The sequence below is a fragment of the Electrona antarctica genome, assembly GCF_951216825.1.
Source record: "Electrona antarctica genome assembly, chromosome: 13".
NCBI lineage: Eukaryota > Metazoa > Chordata > Actinopteri > Myctophiformes > Myctophidae > Electrona > Electrona antarctica.
Window position 1 is genome coordinate 11,374,933 of NC_136794.1, and position 25,312 is coordinate 11,400,244.

A 25,312-nucleotide genomic window follows, 5' to 3' on the forward strand; every position below is an offset into this window, starting at 1 on the left:
CTAATTATCAATTTGGGTGTCCTTGACAGCAGTGGTTTGAGAAGCACTGTTCTAGATCAGGTCACTCACTGTGATAAATACCTTATTCTCGTATTTAATTATTATTACTTTGGGATATACAGTATATTTTTTAAATTTACATGATTTTGTTTTGTCCAATCTACTGGCCTTGCTCTGGTCCATAGCTCTAATCTAATGCCGCAAGCAAAGGGCATTTATTTATGTGGCTATGGACCAGAGCTACTACAGGCCTGGAAATACGTGTTTTCAGGATTTAGTTAGTGATGTGGAGCTTTGTCCATTTTCTCCATGTGTCATGTAAAAATGAAGTTGGGTTCAAATCAACATACAGTTACAGACAGTATCTAACAGCTGCAAAAGTCCTTGTATTTTCTGCCTTGGCCAACTTGGCCTGAAAGGTGTACTGTGAGAGGTTGGCCTTGCAAAACGAACCTATCGCGATGTTTGCCCTGGAACTTAGTGTAGCGTGGGTTATCTCGCGGTAACCAAGCGTTGGGTCTTTCATTCCACCTCGGTCAAGACAGCCAGAAGGGGGATTCAGCTCAACAGCTCGACACAATTTTTTTCATTTGGGAAACACGAAAGGATAATTTATTAACAAACAACCGATTTGTTTAATTTATTTATATACACGCAAACGTAACTAACTAGTTACCGATTGTTAACTTAAATCCGCGTTTTCATTTTTATTTTATTTTATTTCTTTCTGCTAACTGGGTCGTGCTAACAAAGAAAAGCCTTTCTCTTCAGAAAATAATCCCCCACTATTCTCTTTAGTTATGAGTCATGTGGTCGTCGATAATTCACACGGTCTAGAGCAGCAGGTCAGTACTTTATTCCAATCTATATTTGCTGTTACATCTGAACTTGTATAACTCTTTAAAACAACTCATTTTAAACCGGCGGAAGAAATTATATCTCGGGCGACTTGTCGTGAGGCTTTGCTAGCTGCTAAGCCGCTAGCTGTGGTGGCTAACGGCTTATTGCTTGGTCGCACAAGCATTATTATAATTAGACAATAGACGTATTGAACTTTCTTTTTAAATTAAATGGTGTTTGTTTTTGTCACGCGACGAAGTTTAAAAATTAACCTTTAAGGTAAACTGGTAAAATGGTGGCGCTTGTGTCGCCGTCGAAAAGCTTGTGATGGCGGAGCTCATTATAGCTGGTTTACTAGATAATTAGGTCGAAAAACCAAATGGGCGATTTGATTAATTTTTACTTAATAACAGCGAATCCCACATACGTGTTTGTTGGTATCTCGTTCAAAAAATAAATAATAGTAAACACAGCGGGTTAATGTCTCGTTCGCGAGCATTTGGATACCGGCCGGTGTTCGCTTAGCATAATTTAGCTAGGCCTTAAAGTACAATAGTACATATGCAAGGATTCGTCAGTAACGTAAATCTCATGTTGGAAGAACTCCAGTCCCGTCAGGCCTGCACGAAGCTACAGGCTACACTGGTAGCTTCCGACTGTTTGTGACGTTGCTGACTTATCCTAGGTAGATTCTGGTATTACTAGGCCCATATGAGCATGAAACGTGGCGCAGGAAAAAAACGTTGCGGCGAATTTAGTTCCTCTTTGGCCCCATGCCGGCGTGACAATAAGTAATATATATATTTAGGCCTATACCTTTTTTGTGCTAATGCCAGGTAGCCATTATGTTTAGCTCGCTGGTTGATCTTTTTTCCCCCGTCGGTGTGAACAATTGTTTGTACTCATTCTGTCAAGTCTGGGATAGTAGAAAATAGGTGGCACGTGATTAGATGTAATATAGTTAGGCCTACTTGATGCAGACAGCGAAAGCCTATTCATCTGCGATGGTTGATCCCACTAATAGAGCAAAAATTATGATTGGAACTGGTTTATGGGTAGAAATGTATAACATTACTATACGTTTAGCTGAAAGAACCATTTTAACCAGCTATTTAAACGGCACCGATTAATGTGGTCATTCTGAACCAACACATTGCAGCTCAAAACAAATTAACACTCTAAAATGGCTCCTTTTCTCTAGCTTGCTGTCCTAGACTTGAACTCTGCTGACGGACAGGGTGGAGGAACTGGCAGTAAGTATTGAACTAGTCTTTGCTTTACAAGTTATATAAGTGGAATAAGTAAACATTCTCTCATTTGCTCTCAACTTAAATGTTCTGTCAACCAGAACATAATACCGAATTTGATAAATTATTCCGGTTATAATTGTATTTTTTTATCCTGCAACAACCCTCTGTTTTCTGTACACACACAATTGTTTTGATATTGCTGAAAATGTTTTCTTTTCTCAACCCAGGGCAGCGTTACATTCCACCTCACTTGAGGAACAGAGATGCTTCCAGAAATGGTGAGCTTTATCTCTAATATCTTGCCAGACAGCCACATTCACACCATCAACAATAGTTCACTTGTAGCTTTATATTCTGTCTACAGTGAAGCAATGTAGCAATAAGAGAAACTATTAAATGTCACATTGTTGACATTGTTCTTGAATGAATGCTCAGGCATTCCTCCTTCAGATGTACGACCATGTCAAGAAAATGTCGTACATTTTTGTTTGACTCAATAAATTGTCCTTGCAAATGGAAGTGCCTTCGTATTGACATGTTTTGGATGATGCACTGCCTTTGCTGTTAAGCTAAAGACTGCCGAATGAGTAAATTGAGTTATTGTGTCATATGGAACATAAACCACTTTGTTGATTTTGTGCCTGAGCATCATAGCTTGCATAGGCACAGGTGAAGTAGGACAAGTGGTGGGTTCATAGACTTCAATTGGATATGGCCTTGTTGCTCACATTCAGTTGACCAATGAAATTTTGAAAGGTGGCCAATATTCATTGGCCTAAAGCAGTTTAACATTCGATTTCTTTGGGAGATGTTGACTTAATTGATTTCAGAGTGGCAGTTATGATGGCTCGATTGAGAGGACAAGAAGTGGTAGGTTGTTGCTCTAATAAAGGCATAGGGATACCCAAAATGATTCAACCACCCGTCTTGGTTGTTGCGTGCGCTGTACAGCCAAGTAGTTTTGCTTTGATCTTATCGAGATTAAAGTGAGATCTGAGTATTTGTGAGATATCATACAAGTCTTTGGCGACAATCACAAATTTCACTTTTAATATCATAGTACCGTATCGTAGTCTTTGTGCCATTACACACTGACTTTTCCCCCCCGTTTGCTGTTTTCTTATTCCACAGCAGGAAATGCTTATTCCGCTGGTAGACAGTGTGGTTATTCTGTGGCACCAGTAAACCTCTGTAAGTCCCTTCTGTCTGCTTTCGCTGAGGGCATCCTGCATTCCCAAATGCATGAAATAGCCATTTACACACCAGCAAAGCCAATGTGAATTGGGAAAGGACTAGTTTATCTACGCACACACTTTACATGTAAGCTTGACAACGGTCTCATGGTTAATTAATGAGCTTATCTTTTCTGTGATGCTTGCTCACTTGAGAGGATGCTAGACGTAACAGGAAGTTAAATGTAAGTGTTACCATAGTGTCATGTTAAAATGATAAAGGCAGCACAAAAAGAACACATTTTAAAGGCCACTTAAAATTTGCCAGTAATTACTGATGCATGAAGTTTTAATATGCATTTACAACTTGTTTTTTTTAGAGGGGACTCTGACACTTTAATATGGATTAATTCTTAACTCATTCACTGCAGAGAGAAGGACTTATATTTATTTGATGTGTTTTTATTGAAAGCCAGGAGCATCAGGAACATGGTTTGTGGTTTTTGAGGGTTTTATTGATTTAGAATCGTCTTGCTATTATCCAATTTCTGGATTTCCCCACTGTCCACCGCCATTATTAGCACATCTTTAAACCTGCATCTGCGGTGTCTGAACAGAACGCAAATGTTTTGGGCTAATTATTTTTAAATTTCAAAATAAAACGATGCGCTGTATGCGGTAGCGGACAGCACTGGAGGTCAATGAGTTAATTGTACGCAACAGGAACGTTTTTCACACGACTAAATGTTAATGTTTCTGAAGTTTCTTCTAAGCAGTACCCACAGCTATGGCAGGTAGAGTGTGAGCAAAGATATAGACATAACTGTACTCCTGGACGGGATGACTGTAGGACCGGTAAAAACATTTATTAGTCGACCAACACCCATACTGCATTAGTCAATAATCACAACAGTTTTTTTATAGCCTGTATCCTTACCTTTTACTTAGGTTACCCAAGACTGGCCTCTCAGGAGCTTGCCTTTTACCATGCCTACAGTGGGGGCTGGCCAAACAGATGTGGTATACCTTAATGTACCTGCATGTCATGCCACCGATTCAGTTCATCCTAGTATATAGAAGTGGCCGGGCCTAGATGAGTGCGTAGACAAAATGCTTTGTGCTGGCTACTAAAGAACCATGGGAACTTTGGTCTAATGCAGTCTAGTTGAAGCTTGCATCTCTAGTTGCTTGTGATGCATGGTGCTTTGAAGGTTCTGCATTGCACCAATAGTATGCCTGTCTTACTAATGACAGTGAGTCACAATATCGGCATTTGGACGGTATTGGTCTAGTGATTATTAGCCATGTTCATTCTTCAACCACTTCTAAATTTTAATTTGTGGAAATATAAAAATCAAATCAGTCATAGGAATGTAGAAATTCACAGTTTTACAACTATGTTGCCAGGTTGTATCCTATGCCAGCACAGGCATTTCTCACTTATCAGGTTACACTCTGAACCACCCATGTTTTTTATCTGCCCATGGCAGATGCATAATGTTAGACATACAGGACATGTAAAAGTTGAGGCTGGAGGAGATGTTTTATTTGGTTTGAACAAATATTGGAATGAATCTGGCACAACCAGACTGACCAGGAAACATTAGCATTTGTCAAATGCTTGATTTCAAGTGCTTCGACTGTAGAACTAGCCCTTCTCTTTTACTAGAATCCAATTGATTGTAATAACCGGCAGAAGCAGTGATTCTGGAATTGACTTCTGTGACTATTCCCCCTCAGTGCATAGTGTGAATACGGAATGAGCTAAATAATTTTCAACTTGGCTGCCATTGTTAGTCTAATCTTGATGATCTGGTTCGGTGTGGAGTCATTTGAGATGCTGCCTATGAATGCCTGTTAGCCTTTGATTCGCCATTGCTCAGTTTAAAGCATTTGGGTTGTGTGCTTGTTAAAACAAGTTACAAGGTGTTTTCCTTTGTGTGTGCACTTGTAGTCGGCACTGCAGTGAATGCACCTAATGTGTTGGCCCACAGATCACATTAGATCATCTTATCACAGACCTGAGAACAGCCTCATCATGCCTGCCTGGTCCCATCCTCTTAACCAGCGTTCAGGCAAAACTAAGCCTAGATGTGTTTGCCCCGGGAATGTCCCCTGATGCTGCTGTGGCGTAGTCTCAGTTACTAGGCAAGCCTCACCTTGGTGATGCTAACTGTCTATTGTCCCCTACCAGCCTCTTCCTCAGCCCATGCTGATAACGGTGTGGCCAATGATGGGAACGATGATACAGCCAGTGTGCACAGCTGGGCAGATCGTTGTGTTAATTGTCCCTCTAAGGCAGAGAAATCGTGTAATTTATGACTTATGGTTCAAGAGCTCTTCTCTGCCTCCTGGTCGTGCTATAACAGATTTGGGACAGGTTTTTACATGGCCTCCAGGCAGTGTACATTCAAAGTTGCGTGTCAAGTCGTCCAATTGTGCCGGAGATTAGCTGCTCACAGACTGAAGGCCACACGGACAGACAGGGGCGAAAACTGTCTCGGCCACGCTTTCGGCCTGGCGGAGACAACCATACCTCTGTGATTGAATGGTGACTTTTAAGCGAGGCCATCAAATTCTCCTAATTTGTCTTTAAGGGAACTAGGTGTGTCTGCGTGTGTGTCTGCCTGCCTGCCTTTTGGATTATACAGCATTTCTTAATTTGTGGTGAAAGATCCATTGAGAACATAGGAAACATGTCACTCATGTCTTGATAGGGAAGGAACCTTATCATTCTGCTAAGCTTTAGCTTCTTCTGACACACCAGCTCTACACTCTCATACAACTCTTCTCCCCCTTTCATTATGTTCTCTCCTCTTTCCAAAGACTCACCTGGATGCGACGGTGGACGCAGCAATGGAGTAGCGAACGGGTTCCACGACAACCGCACAAATGGGGGCTTCGGAGGGCGTGGTGGAGCCGTTCGCCAAGATAGAGGTGGGTGTGGGAGCTACCGTGGTAAAAGGGGCGATGGCTCGTTTAATCAGCCAATGCAAAATGCAGGTGGGGAGGCCTTCTGTGCCACTCTGTAACTGTAGCCATAGTAGTAGCATAGATTTAGATGGACAATGGATTATTTTACACCAACCCCCCCAGTAGCTATTTTTTCTATAGACGGCTATGTGTGTCCCTGGCTGGCTGGGTCTGTCCCTGCCTGGCTGGCCTGGTCTGTCCGAGCACAAAATAGCGTTTGGTTAGTTTTCACAACCAAGTGTCACTGTTGCGCAGCCTAACACACACATATATTAACTGTATATATGATGATTTGGGGTGGTACAGTAGAGGGACCCCCACACGGTAATTATCATTTCTCGACCGTTTCGGACGCGGGGTGGCTCGCCGGAACCGGGCCAGCCCCCCTGGGCACTTCACACGGCTGTGATTTTGTACTTTTATTAAGGGTAGTTTAGACAATTTATGTACATTGACAGTTCGCTGCAATTGCTGCCTGTCGGCTAAGATGAAATAACCGCTGGATGATTTGAACGAAAGTGAAGTCTTACTCGGAAGGGAACCGCAATGCTCTGTCGTAGGTAAGAATACTAATTTGGGGCTAGCTTTTTCTTTTGCTGTATCCTTGATTGTCTCTCTGTTCCATACCAGCGTTTGGAGGTGGTACTGAAAGTGGCTGGGGAGGAGGAGGAGGAGCTCAGAGGGATGCTGCCTATAACAGCTTTGGGGGACGAAACGATAGGGGAGGAAAGTCTGCTTTCTTCGGTGACCGTGGGGCAAGTAACAGGGGAAGGTGAGTCAAGATTGTCGTTACTCCTATGAATAAATCTAAATGTAATCCTCTTTGAGCAAGTGGCGAATTACTTGATTAAAAACTGTAGATTGTATTTATTTATTTTATTGCATGTGTTGACCTTGTTTTTTTTGTGCATTGTAGTTACCAGCGTGGGGGCTTTGGTGGTGGAGGAAACAGCCGCTGGCAGGAGGACTCCAGAGAGGAAGACGATTGGTCCAAACTCACTGGAACCAATGAGCGCCTGGAAAGGTAAGGCCAAAATGCTGATCGGGAAAATGTGTATATATATACTATATAAATATCCACTTTCTTTGACCCAAACCATTGTGAATATGTATTTCCCCCTCCAGTGAGCTGTTCGCCGGGAGCAACACTGGGATTAACTTTGAGAAATATGATGACATTCCTGTGGAGGCCACTGGAAACAACTGCCCGCCACACATAGAAAGTGTAAGTCTGCCTGCACTCAGCCTTTCGCATTCTAATTCTTTTGAAAAGGTAATTTTCCAGTACTATCGCTTTATTCCTTGGTGAGTTTGCTCTAAGTGCAATGTTTCATCAAGGATAGAGGTGTAGGTAGCAGCAGATGTGAAGTTTAGCTTTAATGTTTTTTTTTTACACAGACACTTGCAGAAGCACACCCCTCTGGGTGGTTTCTGCCAGCACCAGAAGTGCCCTTGAGGCCCAAGTACAGTGCGCAGTACTTGAGCAGTGCACATGTCTGTTATGAGTGGTCTCAAGATTTCTGAAAGTACACTTTTGTAGTTGCCGATAGCCAAAAAGACTTGTTATTGGTCTTTTTTCTCTCTCTGATTGGACGATGATAACACCCCTTGCCTATAATCCCACAGGATACACTTTTTTGCACTCATACGATTGTAAAATATACGGTGACATCACAATATGTAATTTAGATAGGCAACCACACTTGCAATTCCACAGGATGACATCTTTCTAGTTGAACATAATATAGTATAATCTTACGTTTATGATGTTTCTTTAACCCTATCCCTAGCCAAGTAACCATAGGTTAACATCTCTGTGAGGGAATCTGTCAGTTATCTTGGCAGTGGCAGCTTTTGTGTTTATTTCACATATTTGCTGTAATGTTACTGTGTGATACTTGCATGACAAGGCAGGACTACTTTCCTTTAACTAATGATAATACTTAATCGGCATTGCTTGCTTAATTTGTCTACATTGCGTTCATTATAATTGTTCTAATCTTATCGGGTAAGTGCAAAGTTTCTTGTTTATGCTTTGCTTACAGGTGTGAATTGACCTGGATATGAAGCAGAACCCTCCTTTCCTTTTTTGTAAAATTATAAATAAAAACCAACAGCGACTGTCCTATTTCAGGAGCAGCATTGGGTGCATGTAGGGTGAACACTGACGTGGAACGATAAGTCTGTTATACTGATGTGTGTTTGTGCTTATGATTTAGTTCCATGATTTGGACATGGGGGAGATCGTCATGGCCAACATAAATCTGACAAAGTACACTCGGCCCACTCCGGTCCAGAAACATGCCATCCCCATCATCAAGAGTAAGAGAGACCTGATGGCGTGTGCCCAGACTGGTGAGTTAGACTTGTAAACATGATGCATACCTTCTTGTTGTATACCTGATACAAGAAAGTCTCGTCACATTCTTGATTTTTCACTTGCTGGTACTAATTCACCTGCTATATTAAATGTGGCATGGATTCATTGCTTGGGTCACAGGCGTGTGGCATGGTATTAAGCTCAGCCTCTAGGTGCTTTTCTATACACACTGTATGGATACCAAAATACGTCTGTTGGAACAATTCCTGTGCCTTAGTGTTTTATATTTAGGTGGTGTTTGAATAATTAATAACTAATGGACTCATCCCATGCTGTATTTCAGGCTCTGGTAAGACTGCTGCGTTCCTGCTACCAGTGCTGAGTCAGATCTACAGCGATGGGCCTGGAGAAGCCGGGGCGAAGAACGGTGGTGTAAGGAAATTAATCTGTTATTAAACGCATTATCCTTTATTTGTCTTCAAATGATATCGTTTTGACACAATTTTCCCTCTTAATCTCCAGGAGAATGGAAAGTATGGACGCCGTAAGCAATACCCCCTCGCCCTGGTTCTGGCTCCTACCAGAGAGTTGGCCTTGCAGATCTACGATGAGGCGAGAAAGGTAAGCTAAGTATACTGCTGCCTGACACTAAGCCAACTATACTGCTGACTGACACTATGCACAAACACACACATGTCATAACGGGTGTGTAGCTTAAAACCTAAGTATGTTTCTTTTCCTTCCCCATTCTTTAGTTTGCCTATCGCTCCAAGGTGCGTCCCTGTGTGGTGTATGGTGGCGCTGATATTGGCCAACAGATTAGGGACCTGGAAAGGGGCTGCCACCTACTGGTGGCTACACCCGGGCGTCTGGTGGACATGATGGAGAGGGGCAAGATCGGTTTGGATTACTGCAAGTGAGTCTAGGTCTTTCATCAAAATGTGCTTGTGCTGCTAGGAGACGAGCCAAAACTCTTGGACACATCGGCCTGGGGCTAGTTAGGCCATCAGTTCAGCATTTATTTTAAGTCTACATTACATTATACCTGCGCAATCAAATATGTAGTCCAGTGTCTGGGTCTTAATATAGTGTCTGTGTAATTCCCTGCAGCTACCTTGTGCTGGATGAGGCTGACCGTATGTTGGACATGGGCTTTGAGCCCCAAATCAGACGTATCGTGGAGCAGGATACAATGCCACCTAAAGGCATGCGCCAGACCATGATGTTCAGTGCCACCTTCCCCAAGGAGATCCAGGTACATAGATGGGCAAATAATCCTTCTATTATAAGGAATATAATTAAAATGTGCACCGTCTTGTCTGTCACATCAAATGCAAAAGCATAGACGTTTCTGTGGCTAGTGGGGTTTGTGGCTACCGGGGTGCGGTACCGGGGTACCGCATGTGGGCTGGTCTTTTTACCAGCCCACGTGCGTTCCTCGGCCACACACGTGTGTAGACAGCATTATCATTCACAGAAAACCACCCCATGATAGAACCACTGTATTTTTGATTCATTCACTGTTAAGTTTAATTGAATAATTTCTTAACAAGTTAAGTGATTAATTATTAACATCCCTACTTGAGAACTGATCGATCGACTCATAGGTGGCTTTCCAGAAGCACCGATCCAACCGTGTGTCGGGCATAAAATGGACATGGGCAGTCGGACAGACAGGCATTGCACCGTTACCGGGTTAATTGACCTTGATTTTGTTTGTTGACTTAGATCTTGGCACGTGATTTCCTTGAGGACTACATTTTCCTGGCTGTAGGTCGTGTTGGCTCCACTTCTGAAAACATCACCCAGAAGGTGGTCTGGGTGGAGGAAACTGATAAAAGGTCCTTCCTTTTAGACCTTCTAAATGCCACAGGTGAGACAAACATGACAGAATCCTTTCTAACAAATAAAGCATGTAATCCAGTTTTGGTCAGTGTGGCCTATGCTAAGCTAATATTGACATGTGTATGTACATCCCTGTAAATACGTTTATTGACTAGAACCCAACAGCAAAAAGCTGTCTTGTTTATTAGACATAATTAATCGAAACGCAGTAATCCCTGTTTAGTCGTTAGCAGCCAGGCACTCGAACAAAACAATGTTTTAAGGAGTTTCTTCTCATTTGGGTCGTGTTTTTAAGGGGTTTCTTCTCATTTGCGTCTATCAAAGCTGTTACAGTTGTATTGAGTAGCCCCTAAAGTTTACTGGACGCTTTGCTTTTATCTACCGGTAGTCATTCCCAGTGATGTTCCGGAAGCTGTTGTCGACCCAGACAAGCCTGGTAAGTGAGCATACTGTACTTATGTCTGACCCACAAGACAGAAATATCACATTCCACAATTCACTCCCTGCCCCCCACCCACCCACTCACCTACCACCCCCTGCTCCCCAACTGAAATGCCTGCTCAGTTTTTGTTTTGTGCCCTCGCTTCTCATTTGCGTTATTAGGACCTAGAACCAGCGATTACTAGTCTCTTGAGACAGACTGTTGACTGACACAATTTTAAAATGCTTCAGTCAGGCAGTCTGTGCATCGAGGTTCTGAAAATGAGAAGACGGGTGTAGTACAGTCGCGTGAATCAATGTAGTCTGCATATATAGCTTTCTGCTTTGCAGAAGTTTAAATGTAAACCATTTAGCCCCGGTTTCCATTGGATGACTGTTACAGAATGGATATTGCTAGTTCTCAGTAAACGGGATACTGTCATTAAACAGTGTAGATCCAGGACCACATAGCTACCCGTATTTAAAGTTCAGAAAATCTGTCATTAGTTGCTTGGGATGTCTCCACTCCAGTTCCCAACACTGCTTTTATTTAGATGGATATTGGTGCAACCTTTTTTTTTTATACATGTATGATATGGGCAGCCTGGCTAAAGCACTCATTAGGTATCACCATGGTAACGGACTGCTGGAGATGGCTAGCTTTGTCAGTGTCTCCATGCACAATTTCCCCACATCAAAACCGGGTCTGTTCAACATCCACTCAATCTGCGACCCCCAGAGCTATCTGGTCTCAACCAATTACTATCTCACAGCTAAAGTGACACCATGGGGCGTGGGCCGTGGCTCAGCGGTCCAGGCCGGTAGTCAGAGTCTGGCAGTGTGGCGTGGGTTCGACTCCCGATCCCGACGGCCTTTACTGCATGTCACCCCCCCATCTCTCTCCCCCATTTCCTGTCGGCCTACTGTCTGTCCCTCTATATAAAAAGGAGAGAGCCAAAAAAAAAGGTGACACCATGGCCACACTGCTGTAATGATGTACATTGTTTTGGGCTGCGGTCACGGGGGTGCTTTGACTAAGTTTGAAGGGCTAACGGAGAACGATTCTATTTGAATGGCTGATCCCACCCCACTTCTGCTCTCCCATCTTTTTCTCAAGCTTTTCTGATGGCCATTAATGTATATGTCTAACTATATTTAATGATTAAGTAGCTTAAAAGATGCCATGTGAGGGTCATTAATATATACAAATATTTGCTAGAATATGGATATAATTTATATAATATATATATATATAAAATGGCTTGTAAAGGTATATTAAAGTAAGGTTAATGGTTGTCAGTCAATGCAAAGCTTTTTTTGCACCCACTACAATTTTATTTTTCTCCATGGGCTCACAGCAGCTGGCATTGTAGTATGAGGACTTTTTATATGTTCCTGCTCCCATCTCTTGTATGTAATCAAGCAGCATTTGCAGTGCCGTGGCTGCTTCTCAATTTGTTCCCACTTGCTCTTCTCTCTGCCTGCCTGTAGTCAAGGAAGCCCTGACGTTGGTGTTCGTGGAAACCAAGAAGGGTGCAGATTCCCTGGAGGACTTCCTCTACCGGGAGGGCTATGCCTGCACCAGTATCCATGGAGACCGCTCCCAGAGAGACAGAGAGGAGGCTCTGCATCAGTTCCGCTCTGGACGGTGCCCCATCCTGGTGGCCACAGCTGTATGTAATTCCACACACAAGCAGTGTTCCCATTCTTGTCTCAGAGCCAGACCATGATTTTATATATTCCTTTATCTCCTTGTCTAGGTGGCTGCCAGAGGTCTGGACATCTCCAATGTGAAACATGTTATTAACTTTGACCTGCCCAGTGACATTGAGGAGTACGTTCACCGTATCGGCCGTACGGGACGTGTGGGCAACCTTGGTAAAGAACACTTTTTTTTTTGTATTGAGTCTTATGCATAGCTTTATTAATAGATTTGACCTTCTTTTTGTCCTTCTGTTAAAGTCTTATTACTATTGCCCAATTATTGATGTCTAGGTCTGGCCACGTCGTTCTTTAACGACAAAAACAGCAACATAACCAAAGATTTGCTGGACATCCTGGTTGAGGCTAAGCAGGAGGTTCCCTCGTGGCTTGAGAGTCTCGCCTACGAGCACCAGCATAAGTGCACCACGGGCCGTGGGCGCGGCAAGAGGTACTCGCCTGTTACTGTTGGACATTTTTTACTTGTAATTACTGGCACATAGATATGTGTGCCTGCCTGGAGAAGCATTGGTATATATTTAGAAGTTTATTTTTTATTTTTTGTGTAGATTCTCTGGTGGTGGTTTCGGAGCCAGAGACTACCGTCAGACGGCTGGAGGTCCCAGTAGCTTTGGCAGCAGCGGCGGTGGTGGTGGTGGGCGTGGCGGCGGGCGCAGCACCCCTGGCCATGGAGGAAGCCGTGGTGGATTTGGTGGAGGTAAGTTGTATTGTTCAGTTCACACAGTCCACACAGTCCAGTCAGCTGCCCAAAGAGAGAAAAAGGCATCGGTTCAATCTACTCATTTAACTAGACCCTCTAGAAAACCGTGATTATGTGGCATCGGTTCAATCTACTCATTTAACTAGACCCTCTAGAAAACCGTGATTATGTGCCATCGGTTCAATCTACTCATTTAACTAGACCCTCTAGAAAACCGTGATTATTTGATTGTTTGTGCATATTTTGCAATTTCACCGCACATCACATACAAACCCTGCATATTTCATCACATAATCAAGCATTTTAACACAATCAAGGATTTTTGCCTGCATTTTTGAGGGTCTAGCAACCCCATCACTTCCTGGGTTGACGACTGACTTCTGTCCCTTTTCTTCTCAGGTGGCTTTGGTGGTGGTGGTGGTGGCGGCGGTGGATTTTACGGCAATGATGGCTACGGTGGAAGCTACACCCACTCTGGAAGTGGGGGGCAAGACTGGTGGGGCAACTAGTCGCCATAGGAATAGGTTGCAATGCCAACCCCATGGAAACCACATGTTAACTTTAGCCAGACAATAACAATCCCCCCTACCCCTGTGTAGCTTCACTGACACACAGTACATTACCAACCCTGATTCTCTGCCCATGACTTCTTACAAAACAGAAGTGCAGCGCGATGCAAAGGAACGTCACATGCACGCGCGAACCCACTGGAGACTGCAGAGATTTGCACACCTCATTATAGAGAGTGAGCATGGATGCTGACATGCGTTGTCCGATAGCAACCTCGGACTTATTGTAAAAGAAATACTATACTTTTTTTTTTTGTCTTTCTGGGGGGAAAACCAACAACTAATTGAATAACCTGAGGATCACTTGTATGTTAATGTACTGTGCCTTTTGAATTTAAACAGGAAATATATGTTGTCATTTCACCAAATGAACTTGGCCAAGAGCTCTGAATTTGGTAGTATTGTTATTTTGTTATTTGGTGAAAAGCATTAGAAATGTAAAATCAGCTTGTACTTAATCAAACCTTGGCAAACACTGGGGTGTTGTGGCTCGTGCGAGGCATGATTCCATTTGAACTTCAAATTTATTGCAGGGACATCATGTAGCCTTTTTCTACAGTCAAACAGCTAACGGAGCCATCACTGTCTGATTCCATTGGGGACAATTCTCAGTGAAGAAACCATAATCTAAACTTAAGGGACAAAAGAGTTTGTTTACTGTTTTTTTGTTTTGTTTTGTTTTTGTTTGTTTTGGTTTTTTCGCTCACTCTATCCTGGACAGGCTCCTTTTATGGACATGGTAGTCTTTGAAATAGCCATTCCTATTGTGATCTTAATCAACAAAGTCATTAAGCTCAGTGCCAACACTCGCTGAGGTTTAAACAAGAATAATCGATGCTGGAACTTGTTACTCCACATTTCCCAATTGACTTGACAGTGTTACGGCAGCTAGTATGTTAACAAAGTGCTAGCTACATTAAGTGGGCGGTGTTTTTTGTTTTTATTTTTACTTGAGAAAGTTGAGACATTTTAAGTGCATACATGCACAATTGAAAAACTGAGTCAGTTTTTTGATTTTTATGAAATGTTTCTTTACAAATAGGTATCAAAACAAAAAATGCCTGCCATGTTGAAAGTGAAGTTCAAAATGGCTGCATAAGGACCACAGCATTGGCGGCATCGGGAGGGCATAGCGGGGTGTTAGCGTTTGCCGATCTACCATTAACCGCAAGGCCCATACGGTATTCTACGCATGCTAGTGTTTTGTTTTTTGGTCAAGGAGAAAAGACGTGAACTGAGGCTTAACTTAATTACAAACGTTTTCTCTTTTCAAGCTGCGTTGGAGGCATGGTTCATCTTTAAGAGACAGACATTAGAATGATCACTGAGGTTTATCAGTTCAACAGCAAAGGCCGGAGCAGAGCAGATCAGCACTCCGACCACTGGGGTTACGGGGCGGGGGGGAGGGGGGTGGGGGGGGGGGGGACTAGGCGTGGGGCGCAGTTTACAGTGCACCACCATTTGTCAGTGGCTTTGGGTTCTATTGCTGCACATTCTAACTGTGGAGGTGGCCAAAGATAGGCGAGAGTGTCCACTTCCTAATGAGGACACGAGTACTGTCAACTCCTCAGGGGGTTCATCTGCTCAGACTTGTATAAAAAAAAAGCTCTGGCTCAATTTAGCCAGACCAGGCTTTTCCTCTGAAAGAGGAGCAGCCAATGAGAGGAGGAGGGAGTTGGGCATTTCAACCTTGAGTGCTCAGTGTTTCTCCTCAGGTGTGTTGTGCCTTGAAAACTTTTTTAGAAATTGAACTAAAAGCGGATGCACTGACAGTGTTTGAGAACTTTGAGATTGAATGGTGCTACTTGATTTAGGTCTGTAGGCCCTTGTACGTCGTGCCCATCGAGTTTTACAGAAGTTATTTTATTGCACATCTAGAGTTTTATATAGATGTCTTGGATATGTGTCCTTAAGCTTCCAAATATTGTGTGTGAGGAGATTGTGAAAAACGCAGCTTGTTTACAAAGGGGAAGGGTTCTCAACGTTAGACCAGGATTTATTTGGGACCAGGGGATTTAGCAGTTGGGGAATTTAGCCATTTGCACACAGATTTCTAGATTCTACTTTTGCTGCTAGTTTTGTGTAATTTATTAAGCATTTTTGACAAATATTTATTTTTGTAAGCCTCAAAGTGATTCTTTGGAAGTTTCAGAAACTTGACCAAAAGACAGTACAAAAACACTGGCACTTGAATGTTGAATGTCACCTGTATGCGTGAAATTTATATATTTCGGGGTAGTGTGAGCTTTTTAATGTTTAAGACGCATTGGACTCAGTAAATAATATCCACAGCTGTTTCAAGGCCTCCTCAGGGCCAATCATCTATTAGATACCCAATTGGCCGTCAAATTTGGAATGGTTGGAACAAAGTAACAAACATGCCAAGGTTTGGAATAAAGTTGTCAAAAGAGCAAATTTCCTAAGCGTATCAGTGCAGAAGTGTTCGGATTCTCCAAGTGTGTGCATAGTTTATGATTCTTTACTCTAATTTGACCTGATAATTATTTTTCTCCAGTGAATGTCTGGCACATGGCAATCTTTAAGAAACAAACATGTGGTTTATTCTCTATTGTTGCATTTGCATATATGGCATCTCTTGATTTCTCCCTGGGTATGGAGCAGGTCTCCACTGCAATGGTGATATATATATATATATGGCAGCCCTGTACTGCTGAAGCGAGCTCTGTGCACTGCACAGGCTGTGCAAGGCAGAGCTCTGCCCAAGACTTGCTCCATGCTTAAAAGGAGAACCCAGAGCTCTGTAGATGTAGACTTTGCTTTCTGTACTAGCTTAGAGGCTAATGCACTGCATGGGAAATACTCAGCTGTGCGTTTATTGTATGATTTTACCAAAATAAAGTTTGAATGCAAAAGTATCTGGAAAAATCAAGCATGTTTACTGTAGATGTGCAAAGGACACTGATGTAGCAGGCACGCTGATGCCTTCTGTGGCTGCATGGTGGATAGGCAGCAAAATCTAATTTGGCTTAGATTTGTTGTTTTGAAAATATATAAAGATTTCATTTGTAAACCCAACTGTCTATGGTTTTATTTTGCCAGGAGCAAAATCACGTGATCTCTGCACTTTTTGCCGTAAAACAAATGCTTAAAAGTAACCACTGCTGATCGAGAACCCGTGAAGAATTGTGAGGGGGATTGAATAGGGTGTTCTGTAAGAGGCCATTAAATATATATTGGTAAAATATACATGGCAAGTATTTTTTTTCAGCATGAAGAGCGTGGCCTCTCCCGGCATGTGTCTGCCACAACAGTGTGTTCCCCCACCTGGTTTATAGTGAAAACGGCTAACGCAAATCTTTTTCTTTTTTACTTGCACCACTGTGTTGAGTAGGACTCATAATCCCTGAAACCCATTTAACATCAGTTGCATAATTTAAGATTTGTCTGCATCAAAAAGTGGGTCCATTCTTTCCTGACTGATTTATTTTGGACTTGTTTGTACACTGCAAAACCCTATAATCACATTGTAGTGTAATTTATTTTTTACCTATGGTAATGGTTTACACCCAGAGTTGCCAAGATGTCCATTTCATAGCATTTAAGCAGGATTATAGGCTAGCCCAATAATATGTTCAGTCTTCTAGAGAGATGATGGCTGCAATAATGTTAACCGTGGCCTAGATACTGCTTTCAACTACCACTCCTCACATCTTGTTATTGACAAACTATCGATGATGTACTTTTTGATCCTCTATCCATATCAAAAGTTCCCTCTGTCCATGTTTGGCAGGGTCAAAATGAATGTGTATGGTCTTTATTGTTACGTTTTGTGTTTTGTGTACAGGTATGCAGTAAGAGTAAAACATATTTGTTTGGCTCCTCAAACATTACCAAGAGAACTGTGTGTGTGTGTGTGTGTGTGTGTGTTGGATGGCACAGTAATCTGAGTGCTGTGTGTTTTAGTTCCAGGCCTGCCTCTGGTGTTTTCCTTGATCCGAGTGCTGCTTTACGCCTTTAATCCCGCCAAACGCCCATCTCCCTTCATCTCCATCCATCTCTCCATCCAGGGGATTTGGCTACCATTAAGAGATAGCTTTTATGAAAGTGTGTGTGTGTGTGTGTGTGTGTGTGTTAATGATGAAACAGCCTCGACCCTGACCCTAAGCCAACTGCTCATACAGTAGCTGAAGCGCACACTTTTCTCTCGCACATGAAAATTGTGTCAATCACACATCCAGTGAGCTTGTTCAGTTATGCCGTGAAGAGTGAGTTGTGACAGACACAGAGTGACATTTGGACATTGACTTTTGTAACACATGGACACAATTGTCAGGTATGATCTACAGGTAAGCATGTTTCTCAATTTCTGATCTCAATTTTGTGATTTTACAGTTCAACTGTTTTGTAGACCTTGAGACTTTTAATCCGCAGTGTTGCAGGCATTCTGCTTTGCAGTGCTTTACCTCAATACTTCAACAGTTTAGCATTAGATCCTGGGTGGTTTTGTCATCAAACAACCTGAGAAGAGGTTCTGCGTAAAATAAAACTAGATTCAGTGCTACACTCCTAGTAGAAAAAACAATATATTATATATTTCTCTGTTGGTATTGTGGGCACTAAGGAAGGGTGATCGCCTCTGTTTGCAATCTTTTCCCAAAATGTAAAATATTTGGATAATGAAAGTAAAGTATACATGATTAGAATGTGCTTTAACATTCGACAATTTGGGTCTAATATTTCTATAATTGCTACAAATTGCTATAAAACCTGTATATCCAGTCATTTTGGGTCATAAACAAGAAGTTGAAGGATAAAATGAAGTCTGCTAATGATGTAACGTGTATGTTCACATCATGTATACTATTTTAGACCAATTTTCAAATATCTTTTTAACATTTTGGACAAAATAGCCAATTTTACATCGAGGTGGGGGTGCCCTCTTCCTCCTTAGTGCCCACTCTTGTGTCCGTGTAGAGCCTCGTTTCATACATGTTTTTAGCTTCAGAAGTTGTTTACATAATTATTTTAATTCTGATTTGAGTGCACAGATCATTTATTGCATAATCTTTAAAGGTTTCATAATGAATTTACCACTATTACAAGGGTTAGTAATATTTACAGTAGCAAGTGGCAGTGCGAACTTCCCATGGTACTGAAATTCTACATCATGGGCCTTAGCTAGAACTTGTGGTTCCCAAGCAAAGGGCCTTTTAATACATTTAGATAATTCACAATTATTGTCATAGTTAATCAGAAGTGCTACTGTGCTTTATGTCATTCCAGATCTCCTTTAATCCTGGCATGTCCCAGATGAGAGGCTACAGGGATGACTCCCATTGCTTTCACTGGTTAGTATCAATCCACACTGCTTTTCAACAGATGCTCTTTTGTCAACTGCAAGACTGCCTCAGGCCTAAATGGAGAAAAGGTTCTTCTTAAGGCTGTGAGACAAAGGTTTGGTTTTACATTTTGTTGAGGGTCGGAATGTGGCAAAGTAAAGTTCCCCATGAAAAATAAAGTATATGTTCCATATACTGATGGCAATGCTTCGCTGATCCTTAGAATTAATTGTTTGCACCATTTCCCAACCACTGTTATCGTTGACCAGAATTAAATGTGTCTCTGTTGGAAGAAAATATTAAGATTAAAATGTGACTGAAATGAGGGCTTTTGTCTAGAGAGATTGATTGATTGATCAAATTAAAAGGCAGGGCTCCCAACTCCAGTGTTAACATGAAATTAATGAAGGATGAAATCCCAGGTGCAGACAATGGCTATTGTTGTTGGGCTAATCTCTAGTGTAAGCTGTTCACCACGTTTAGCAGCTGGGAAATAAACCGTTGACCCTCAAAAATAGCCCATCAACCCGCCAGTCAACGTGATCAGACATCAAATCATTACTCCACTATGCCCTCCAGCTGCTAGTAGAAATATTTTCAAAATCATTCAAAAATAGCTCAAATAGTTAGTTCACAATGCATTTTCATCTTGTAAATTGTATGACGATTCTTGACGAAGTATACAGGTAATTATTGCGACTGTAGTCACATTTACTATGGAAACCTGCGTCTCCTGTCCGTCAGTCACATCACGATATATGTCACATCACGATATATGGCATCACGTGACATCACGCCTCCATATATGATCACGCCTTGTAACATCATGCCTCGTGACACGTCGCACCACCATATATGGCCATCCCATTATGAAGATCACGACACTGACCTCATCTAACCCTGGATAACCGTACATGGAAAAGAGATGGAAAACTGAATCATCACCTAGATCTGCATTAGGGCTGTGAATCTTTGGGTGTCCCATGATTCGATTCGATTCTTGGGGTCACGATTCGATTCAAAATCGATTCAACTCTATTCTCAATCCAAAAACGTTTTTTTTTTTAATTCTAAAGCATTTTTTGTTCCAGATTCAAAACTATTGTCTATTCAAAATGATTCTCGATTCAATACTACAATACAATACAGCGGTGCTGATCTGAAGTGACTAGTACTGACTACAGTAACTTGAAAATGACTGAAGGCATGATGTTTACTGTGATTAGAGTAAGCTTACATTTCATATCACAAACGCCATGTAGTGAAAACTAACTAAGAAGAGAAAAAAATCTAATCTGCATATATGAAGCAGGCCAGCAATCTACATCTGACCTCAAACGCTTAACTCTCCATATATGGAGCTGACCTGTTCTGACATTCCATATGTTGATCTGACCTCATCAAACCCTGGACACTCAAGACACGCTCCATATATGGCCAGGACATAATTCATCCCATATGTTGATCTGACCCCCCCCCCCCATGCCAAAGCGCCAGCGCTCGCCCAGCAGTCTGCCGTCACCCAGGCAGATGCGTGCTTCTAAATTCTCGCCCTCAGGGCGTCTTACTGGTAATATGACTTAAAGCGGAATACCACTCATTTTGCTATGTCATTAATATACCTTAGAGTTGTGTGGAAATAATAAAAAAAAGTCCCCCCATTCTGTGTTGCCTAGAACTGGAGGTCTGAAAGAAATCAGTAACATTATAAAACAAGTAGTAATTGAAGACATGGTGAACTCTGAAGTCAATGCTAATATCATGCTAAAACTAAAACAATCCTCTCCTCAGTCCTGAATCATTTTTGCAAAGGCAGACCTCACCATTGCCGTGATTACCTTTTCACCATAAATTAATGAAAAATAATCAAGATACTCCTAGAACGGAATATGAATAATTGCTACTTCATTAGAGTAGTTTTAGAGTAGTTTCTTTTTCAAATAATTATCTTCAGGCTTCAACTTTGTCTCTTCCTTTCAGTCTCCTTGCTGTGCCTGCTGCCCCAGGCTGCATTGACACTGTGGGCATGTGTGCGTGCGTGTCCAGCCTTGTGCACCTGCACCCAGGAGAAGAGCTGCAGTGTGCTGTGTGACCGATCGAGCTTGAGTGAACTGCCTGGAGAGTTTCCCTGCGAGGCCTCTTCCATCAACCTGGACAAAAACAGTCTGAAGTTCCTGTCGGAAAGGGCTTTCGGAACGTTGCCCTCGCTCAAGACCCTCTCCCTGGACCACAACAACATCTCCTTTATTACACCCGGAGCCTTCAAGGTCTGAATTTACTCCAGATATAGATATCTGAGTCCTATTTCCTCTCAGATAATGATCCTTGGGCATTAAACATCAACATTAAAACATTAAACATTTTTAACATGAACTATATCTTCTGTGGCTACATCCAGAAGCTTATTAACAAAAAGGGTCTAATAACAGCGTGGCTTCCATGGGGGCTCATGTCATGCGACAGTCTCATGCCAGTGACGGTCATCTATGACGTCCAGACAGATTTCCAGTATACATTTCAAGTTATAAATAGTCACAATATGTGAAAGAAAAATACTGGAATACTGGCAGCATGCAAAACAAATATTGTCCTGATTGATCCTGCCGTTTGCGATGTGACATTAGCCCCAGATTAAGAATACTACATTTGCTGTCTCGCCACATATATCCTCTGTTGAGATTTGCCTGATGGCCAGAGATATGTAGGAGAAAACTATCGCACACCTAGCAATCAGGCGTATGCACAGGTGCGGTCACTAAGGACCTTCCTCAGGCCTTCCTCTGCCTGAGGAAGGTCCTTAGTGACCGAAACGTTGCTTCATTAAATAAGACAATACTCTTGTGCCGAGCAGATACACAGTGTGCGGGTGTACCTTATTGCTTTCCCTGATGGCCAGAGAAAAATGGGAAATACAAATTTTCTTTCACCACTCCAGGTGGTATATTATGGTATTATGTGTGAGACTCAAAATGCCCTATGTGCAATTACACAATATCCAAACTTGTATCCTGCAGGGCCTGCATAATTTGGTGGAGTTGAGGTTCGCCCATAATGAATACATCAGCTACCTCCACACACGCACCTTCCAAGGGCTGAAGAAGCTTGTGCGGCTGGACTTCGCCAACTGTAACCTGTTTAGCATCCCTGACCGCCTCTTCCTCGAGCAATTTGCTCTCAAGGAGCTAGTATGTGTCCAGAACATGTTCCGCAGGATCCCTGGGACTTTCAGGGGAATGGAGAACCTCACCCATATCCACATGGAGGGGAACAAGATAGAGGCAGTCGCATACAACTCCTTATTGGGCCTTCTGAGACTCAAGTAGGTGACACAGAGAATGGAATGTGTGTATAGCCAGAAGGCAGCATTAAAAAAGGTTTCTTCTACAGTCAAACTCATTTGTTATTATAGTTCCATTGAACTCTGCCCGTCTTTATTTCCCTTCTCGCATTTGTCCAGGTACCTGAACCTCCAGGAGAACCTTATCATGACCATCCATGAGCATTCCTTCCAAGACCTGGGGCAGCTAGAGCACTTCTATCTCAATGACAATGTTTTGGTTAACCTGCCACGGGTTGCTTTTCAAGGCCTGACCCGCCTCAAGATGCTCAACCTGGGGGGCAACCTGCTGCTCAATGTGTCTAAGCACTGGTTCTGTAACCTGGCGGAGCTGGAGGTCCTCTACCTGGACAGGAACCGGATACTGTACATCGAGGAGGGCTCTTTCGAGAACCTGACCAGCCTGATGACCCTCCATCTGAACAGCAACAACCTCACCATCCTTCCCTTCCCAGTTTTCCAGCCAATCTACTTCCTGGGGCGCCTCTATCTCTTTAGGAACCCCTGGGAGTGTGACTGTAATCTTGAGTGGCTGAAGGACTGGATGGAGAACTACAATCTTGTACGGGACATACCCTGCGCCTCGCCCTCCTCTGTGGCAGGCCTGGACCTCGCTGAGGTCGTCTTCGCCAAGTTGAACGGTACATGCGTGAACCCTGGAGAGCTTAACCTGACCAGAGAACCTGAGATTATCACCACCACAGAGAACCGCTTCAATAGCCTCATCTCCAAGCTGCTTCAGCAGGAGCAGCTCCTCAGAGAGGAGCTGGGGAACGGGACGGAAAGCCTCCGCAATGGCACTCTGCTGGACCCCGACGAACTCTCTGCAGGGGCTGGACGGCTGGACCAATCACTACTATGCTGCTTTATAGTGTGGCTCATCTGGGGGTTTGTTGGTCACTTGGAAATGGTTGTTTACGTTTCTGTCACATGAGAATTGTGGAAACAGTGCTAGCTGATGCTAATTTGTCTTTTTAGCTTTTTTTTTTTACAATGCTACTGGATGCAGAACATGTATGATAATCTGATTCAAATAAGCACTGATTCAAGATCTGGCTATTGACACAAGTCTGCCCTGCCGAGGAGAGAGGAATTTGGGTTTTTCTCTCTTTTAAAGAATAGGCAAGGGAAAATTAGTGTAACTTCAGTTAGGCAATTGAGAAGATTTTATTATGTAAAGACTCTGATAGACAAATGAATTATTGAGACAAGGAAATTACGCATAGTATTTATAGATTTGAGAGATCATAGCTGCTTATTACTTTTCTTCTAGGTTCATAAACCACTGTGCCGAGCTGTACAGTATAGACTGAGTACTGGGTATGTTTGACAGAATTAGTTTCTATATTTATAGAGACGCATTGGTCTGAGCCTATAGACTACTGATGATATGATGAAAATGTACCTTGAATTTTCCTCAAATGAAAGTAGATTTAATTAATGTTATGTAACATACAGTATGTACTATGTAGCATTGCGTAGTCTTTGATAAGGTATTTCATTTCTACGCTCGCGTCTATGTGTAATGCAAAGAGGATGAGAGCGGTTGCCCCCGGTCGTTATCTCCCAAACAGATGTCTGTCTCTCTTCCCCACGTTTAGATTCATTCAACTCAACTGTAAATGGAGGCTCTGCAGCTTCTCATAGACGCGTTAATCTTCTTATTGCATGCAGCTCATGTGTACTCCTCATGGAAAGCGTGTATGTGCTGGGATGCAATGGAGGGACTTTTTCATTGCATTTGCCTCCTATGGATGGAATGCCTTTCCTACACAATGATAGATCTATCATTATCACTATAGACTGGATGTGGACGTTGTGATTTTCATATGGGGGTTGTGGATATTAGTGGCCATATTAGTGCCAAAGCACTTCAGCCCTCTTGTAGACATTGTATGAACTCTGCATCATTCTCATCATTTTGATTATTATATCTGCTAGTATATCTAAACCTGTACTGACGTGCTGTTTAGCTAAAGATGTTAGTTAGCACCAATGTAATATTATTAATAATCACTCTTTAGCAGAGACCATGTTTTGCTGCCTGTCTGTCTGTCTGTCCGTCCGTCCGTCCTTCCTTCCTTGTGTCCGTCTGTGAACAGCTCATCTCCGGCACCTGATCGATGGGAAAACTGCACATACGGTACATCCTTGGATGCCAGAGAGCTCTGCCCCAGATCAGCCTGTTATATTGACACCAGAAGGCTTTTTTTGTTTTGTTTGTTAATTACTCCTACAGACATTCCATCTCGATTGGCTAAGATTGGCATCTTAAGTGGCTCATTTTGTACAGAATACCGCAATGAATGCAGTGTCTGGTTGCTGTGAAACATTGCACCACATCCCACAAATCAACATATTGTGAGTGTCTGTGCAACTTCATCAACATTAATCCCTCAATTTCTACAGATGCCACTTACCTTTATAATGACTGAATTCCGAACATTGCTGGCCCACAATAACATATACCTGACCTGGCGGAGTGCTCCGATGAGCACTTTTTCTAGTTTATCCCGATGTTGTGTATTGAATCTATGTTGCTTGGTCTCATAGCTTTTTACATTATCTATTTTTCTAAATAAAAAGTCTGCTGTTGAACTTTGACATGACTGCTAAGTGAGTCCTTTTAGCTTTGGAGAGATGTTGATCTCCTTCAGCAGTGACCTATAAATGCCAATGAAAACATTTTGTCTGCTTTTACATTATGCTCTTTATGGCAGTGGTCCCCAACTAAACGATAGTTTGGAAACAAATTGACCCTTATGAGTCTGTAACTCTGTGTGCACATCTCTTATGGGGGTCCGTGCCTCCGCGGGCTAATTAGTGTCAATTTGGTTTATGGTAGTTATTAGCAATCATATCTT

At 42.5% G+C, this 25,312-nt stretch overlaps 2 protein-coding genes across 2 annotated transcripts; both read left to right on the top strand.

The window, feature by feature from the left end:
- The first annotated feature begins 485 nt into the window (after positions 1-485).
- On the top strand, positions 486-16,847 carry ddx3xa (DEAD-box helicase 3 X-linked a). The gene is made up of 19 exons (XM_079517581.1): positions 486-845; positions 2,042-2,093; positions 2,318-2,368; positions 6,089-6,199; positions 6,866-7,007; positions 7,152-7,259; positions 7,361-7,460; positions 8,455-8,590; positions 8,899-8,987; positions 9,078-9,176; positions 9,311-9,471; positions 9,666-9,810; positions 10,284-10,428; positions 10,789-10,836; positions 12,312-12,493; positions 12,581-12,698; positions 12,816-12,972; positions 13,091-13,239; positions 13,642-16,847. The coding sequence occupies exons 1-19, from the start codon at positions 801-803 to the stop codon at positions 13,749-13,751; spliced, it is 2,148 nt and encodes a 715-aa protein (XP_079373707.1). The 5' UTR covers positions 486-800; the 3' UTR covers positions 13,752-16,847.
- A 2,251-nt stretch (positions 16,848-19,098) lies between these two features.
- nyx (nyctalopin) lies at positions 19,099-23,564 on the top strand (the record flags this gene model as incomplete). Its single annotated transcript, XM_079518708.1, has 4 exons — positions 19,099-19,120; positions 21,092-21,378; positions 22,126-22,430; positions 22,569-23,564. 4 exons carry the CDS (start codon positions 19,099-19,101, stop codon positions 23,380-23,382), a joined length of 1,428 nt encoding a protein of 475 aa, XP_079374834.1. The 3' UTR covers positions 23,383-23,564.
- Positions 23,565-25,312: the final 1,748 nt, after the last annotated feature.

Bases quoted from the DNA above. Each gene is read 5' to 3' on its own strand.
- ddx3xa (XM_079517581.1), top strand. From the start codon at position 801: ATGAGTCATGTGGTCGTCGATAATTCACACGGTCTAGAGCAGCAG. The intron at 9,472-9,665 runs GTGAGTCTAGGT...AATTCCCTGCAG, and splicing joins ATCGGTTTGGATTACTGCAA to CTACCTTGTGCTGGATGAGG. The intron at 13,240-13,641 runs GTAAGTTGTATT...TTTTCTTCTCAG, and splicing joins CCGTGGTGGATTTGGTGGAG to GTGGCTTTGGTGGTGGTGGT.